The sequence below is a fragment of the Amphimedon queenslandica genome, unplaced genomic scaffold (genome assembly GCF_000090795.2).
Source record: "Amphimedon queenslandica unplaced genomic scaffold, v1.1 AMPQUscaffold_9953_Cont17774, whole genome shotgun sequence".
NCBI classification, from domain to species: Eukaryota; Metazoa; Porifera; class Demospongiae; order Haplosclerida; family Niphatidae; genus Amphimedon; species Amphimedon queenslandica.
The window spans coordinates 1-4,744 of record NW_003549776.1 but is presented as its reverse complement, the minus strand read 5'-3'; the positions used below and the strand labels follow the sequence as shown (position 1 = coordinate 4,744).

At 37.2% G+C, this 4,744-nt stretch overlaps 2 protein-coding genes across 2 annotated transcripts; one reads left to right on the top strand and one right to left on the bottom strand.

Annotated features, from left to right (window-relative positions):
* Positions 1–963: 963 nt before the first annotated feature.
* On the top strand, positions 964–2,459 carry LOC109590480 (uncharacterized). Its single transcript, XM_020006392.1, has 2 exons — positions 964–1,144; positions 1,189–2,459. Exons 1-2 carry the CDS (start codon positions 964–966, stop codon positions 2,457–2,459), a joined length of 1,452 nt encoding a protein of 483 aa, XP_019861951.1.
* Positions 2,460–2,543: 84 nt separating this feature from the next.
* On the bottom strand, positions 2,544–4,599 carry LOC109590481 (uncharacterized). The gene is made up of 3 exons (XM_020006393.1): positions 4,062–4,599; positions 3,891–4,011; positions 2,544–3,844 (listed from the first exon to the last, which is right to left on the bottom strand). Exons 1-3 carry the CDS (start codon positions 4,508–4,510, stop codon positions 2,630–2,632), a joined length of 1,785 nt encoding a protein of 594 aa, XP_019861952.1. The 5' UTR covers positions 4,511–4,599; the 3' UTR covers positions 2,544–2,629.
* Between the last annotated feature and the right edge of the window lie 145 nt (positions 4,600–4,744).

Genomic DNA, 4,744 nt, shown 5'->3' with positions numbered 1-4,744 from the left:
ATGACGTACATGTACATGTATGTATGATGTCACTATTATTAATTGGCTTATTTATTTTTTGCATTCCAGTGGTTGTCTAGCAAAAAAGAATGAAGACTTCATACTACTGCCTCTTGTTTTTGTCTTTGGCCTTGGCAAACACAGTCATCAGCGATGAGTATGAATGCTCTCATGAAGATTTACCTGAAGAAGTATATAAATATCCTTAGTGTGTGTATTGTGCTAATTTTTCTTTAAATTTGTAGTTTTTCAAATTAAGCAAGACACACATTAAAGATTCAAATAAGAGGACAAAAAATGCTGGTGGAAATGCTGCTTTTAATCAACCTATCCGTATATTTGTTCATTACAACTTTACTGCACATGATGGATCGTGAGTTTATGAGATTATATATATGCCCTTTAGCATGTATTAAGCACACAATATTATAAGCTAAATTTAGTGAAAAGAAATACCAGCTGTGTGTGTAAGTTGATGAAAGCAATCACAGCAGATTCTTTCTTAAATGCTTCTATAGTTTGAAGCAATGAATTAGGCACCCAGTATTACTAACTTATTCATTATTAAAAACCCTAAACCTTATAAACACTTGGCTACATAATAGCTTTTTGAGTAGCCTGTAAATGAATCAGGGCTAGCTGGCAATATTTGGAACTACATGTACTTCATGCACATAGGAAATTGGTGCATGCATGCAGATTCCATGCACTATTGCACATGTGTAAACTAACTATTGAAGTTAAGAAAATAGTGTTTTAAACATCATTAAACTCTTTTTATGCTGTAGATTATCTCAGCCTTCCCAAGACAGAGTTAGGGTATGGAACCATTTTGAGATTACTTTTTTATTGTGATGACATTAATTTTATAGACCACCCGCGCGTTAGGTAACACTTCTTTGAAGTCGGCAAAACATTGGGGTACACGTGGCCAGGCACACCCACTGGTTGGCAAAAAGCAAAATGGTAGTGAGCTGTTGTGCAGTTGGGTGTCGAAACAGGCATGGAGAAAGCAAAGAACTTGGTTTCTACAGAATCCCAATTTTGCCAAAAAGAAGGAGAAGGTTGTGGATAAATTCTATAAAGAGAAAGAACTGGAAACCAACTAAACATACACGATTATGTGGAGATCATTTTGTGTCAGGTAGGTCTTTTGATTGTCTCATTAAATCTAATGTAGTTATCTAGGAAGGCCAGTTGATAACCCTGCTGATGTAGACTATGTGCCAACTGTTTTTGCCTATAAAGCAAGAAGTAGTAATAAGAAACGAGCAATGCTCTCAGCCAAAAAACGAGCTGCCATCATAGCAGATGAAAAAGTGGTTGATGAGCAATTGGCTGCTGAAGGTTTGCTGCTTTCTGTTAACGAGACTGAAGTAATCAGTCCAACAACAGAAACACAAACAGAAATGAGCAGCATTCGATCAGTGTCAGTTCAAACATCAGACTTAATCAGCAAACAATCAGTGTCTGTTCAAACTGCCTCATCTGCTGATTTGCTAATACAGACAATGATTGTTCCTCAGCCAGTTCCTTACTGCTTGCCTGCTACTAACAAGACCCCTTTAAGTATAATAGAGGATGATGACGAGGCCACCAAGTTTAATACAGGGCTACCATCATGGTCATCTTTTAGATTTGTTTTGAAATTTATTTATGAATTTCAGAAACATTCCCCTCTATGCAAGCTATCACAGGCTGAAAGTCTTTTATTGACATTAATGAGATTGAGATTAAACCTGTCTATCACTGATCTAAGCTATCGTTTCTCTATTTCCAGTGATACAGCAGGTAGAGTATTTCAAAATTGTATTCAAGATCTATTTGTTAATTGGAAATGTCTAATAAAGTGGCCAAGTCAGGAAATTGCTCGTCAGAATCTACCACCTTCTTTTGCTGAATTATACCCTAATACTCGGTGCATCATTGATTGTTCAGAGGTGTTTATAGAGCAACCTTATGGTTACACTCCCAGAACGAAAACATATTCAAACTACAAGAAACATAACACTATTAAGTTTCTTATTGGAGTGACTCCTAATGGTTCGATTTGCTTTCTTTCAAAGTGTTGGGGTGGCAGAGCATCTGACAGATGTATCACAATTAATAGTGGCCTTTTGAATCTTTTATCTAGCGGTGATACAGTTTTGGCTGATCGAGGGTTTACTCTTACTGATGATCTGGCAGTGTTTGGAGCAAAGCTGGAGATACCAGCATTTACTTATGGAAAGAAGCAGTTAAGCATTGCAGAAGTGGAGCAGTCAAAGAGATTGTCAAAGGTTCGCATACATGTAGAGCGTGTTATTGGCCTTCTTAAACTTAAGTATACCATTTTGCAAGGGAAATTGCCTATCAATTTGTTAAAGCGAAAGAATGATTGTAATTATGCTTTTATTGACAAAATTGTTACTGTTTGTTGTGCCTTAACAAACTTGTCTCCAAGCATTGTACCATATTAAGACTATCATCATTATCACTGTTATTGATTATTTTATTATTATTATTATTATTATTATTATGATTATTATCATTGTATTGTGATTATATGATTATGAAAATGAAAGTATAATCATTTCAATTAATCAAAGTTTATAGACTGATATAGTGGGGTGAGAAGTTGGGAACTTAATTAGTTGCTTGCTCCTGTCTTGCAATTAGTAGAGCAATACCACTTTCCTTTTGGCTTGCATGAGATACCAACACACTTGTAATGGTACCATTCAATAGAACATTTATTGTTGTCACAGGCAATCATTCGCCCTTCATCTTTCCCACCACATAAACAAAATATTTCCTTTGATGATGACGCAACAGGTAATGAATCTTTTGATGGAACCACTGTATCAATAGTTCCCGTCAAAAGAACAGGAAGAAGAATCTGCAGAAAATAGGTATCTAGATGTGGTTTTAATTGATCAAAGAATGATTCAGATTTCAAGATACGCTCTATATATAACCCTTTTGGAGTCCATACAATGAAATCACAGTAATCTTTAGAGCAAATACTGAGCTGACCCTGAACCTGATAAAAATATTCGTGATCATGAGATAGTCCAATGATATCTCCTTCAATATTACGCTTAATGTAGAAACTAGCATCTGTGATCAAGTTAGGATCTAGGTGACGATACTTGAACGGACACTTGATCTCAATAAGACCATCTCCACAACAGTCACATTCAATGATACCATCAGGAGATGCGCCAAGATGTGGGAAATCAGGATTAACATGTAGTCCTGCTGGCATAAATGATATGTTACAATGTCCATCACTCATAGTATCAATGTATGCTTTGCGAGCAATTTCTTCATTTTCTATACCCCACTGAAGAGATGGAATTGTTGCTGACTTGGACGTCTGATTGCCAATAAAACTTTTCAAAAGAGATACTGATGGGGAGGAGATAGAAGTGACTCGAACAGCATGAAATTTTGATGCTGTTATCCTGCCTTTTCTATGTTCAAACCAGAGTGAAGTCAATGACTGCAAACGAGTAGCTTCTTCCAGGTATTGCGATTCTTCAGAAGTTATGGATAATTTATGGAATGTTGTCTGACATAGCTTCTCTAATTCCTCTTTGTTAAGAAGAAGGTTTTCACGTCTCTCAAGAGAGGTAAGTAAAAAAGGAAGCTTCCGAATGACTTGTTTCTTTGAGACTGTTACTGGTATTACAGATGACAAAACAACAGCGTCTGGAATGTGAGTTTCTAATTCTGAAAATAGTCGGTGTTCATGGTCTTGATCCAGAACAGGTGTAGGTTGTAGTGCTGCTGAACAACTATCTTCTTCTCTCCTACACTTTGGTCGTTTAAAATTAATATCAAGCACAGTTGATGGTGTTATCTAAAAATTAGATTAATTGATGTGAATTAATCCTTAACTGGCTTACTTTACTAACAAAACTCTCATTCCAAAGACATTTTTGAGCAGTAACAGACGTATGTCCAAGGCGTACAGCACATTCCACTTTAAATAAAACAGCAGCAACGTGAGAACAACTCTCACCCAGTCTATATTTGTGTATAAACATAAATGTATAGGTAAGGACACATTAACTCACCCAGCCATACATGTACAATGGCCACAAATAATTGTTCCATCTGGCTTGGTTATCACCCAGGCACTGTTAGCCTTATCTGGTGACTTTTGACTAGGATTCACAAGAGCTTTTAATAACACAAACTTTCTTCCTCCTCTTCCAAAGAAACGACAGAAAATTGTTCTGACATGTCCACTTTTGTAGTAGTTGTAGGCCTCTAGTTGTTTCCAGGACATGAGCTGCTCTTGCGTGAAAAGCCCAGGCCTGGTAACAAAGTAGGTGAAAATATGGCCAAACTCGAGATTTGGCCAGTTCCTCATCTCAGATGTGAAATGGACGTTATTTTCCGGTAAATAAGGGTCATCACTGATCACCAAACCAACAGATTCCAGCTTTGCAGCGTAGCGCTTTCTGGCATCCTCAGACAAAGACATAAAATACTCACTCCTCAAGCCAGCCAATGCAGTCATTTTGCTTTTTGCCAACCAGTGGGTGTGCCTGGCCACGTGTAACCCAATGTTTTGCCGACTTCAAAGAAGTGTTACCTAACGCGCGGGTGGTCTATAAGATTCTGCAGTTTCATGAGATGGCTAAGTATAGTTTTCCTAAAACATGCGTCCGAAAATGGGTGGTGGCCGATTATTAATAGTTTACTCTACTGAACAAAATCAGGCGATCATTTGTCCTACTAAACTCTAGACACT

Bases quoted from the DNA above. Each gene is read 5' to 3' on its own strand.
- LOC109590480 (XM_020006392.1), top strand. From the start codon at position 964: ATGGTAGTGAGCTGTTGTGCAGTTGGGTGTCGAAACAGGCATGGAGAA. The intron at 1,145-1,188 runs GTAGGTCTTTTG...GTAGTTATCTAG, and splicing joins TGGAGATCATTTTGTGTCAG to GAAGGCCAGTTGATAACCCT.
- LOC109590481 (XM_020006393.1), bottom strand. From the start codon at position 4,510: ATGACTGCATTGGCTGGCTTGAGGAGTGAGTATTTTATGTCTTTGTCT. The intron at 4,012-4,061 runs GTGAGTTAATGT...ACACAAATATAG, and splicing joins CATTGTACATGTATGGCTGG to ACTGGGTGAGAGTTGTTCTC. The intron at 3,845-3,890 runs GTAAGCCAGTTA...TCTAATTTTTAG, and splicing joins ATGAGAGTTTTGTTAGTAAA to ATAACACCATCAACTGTGCT.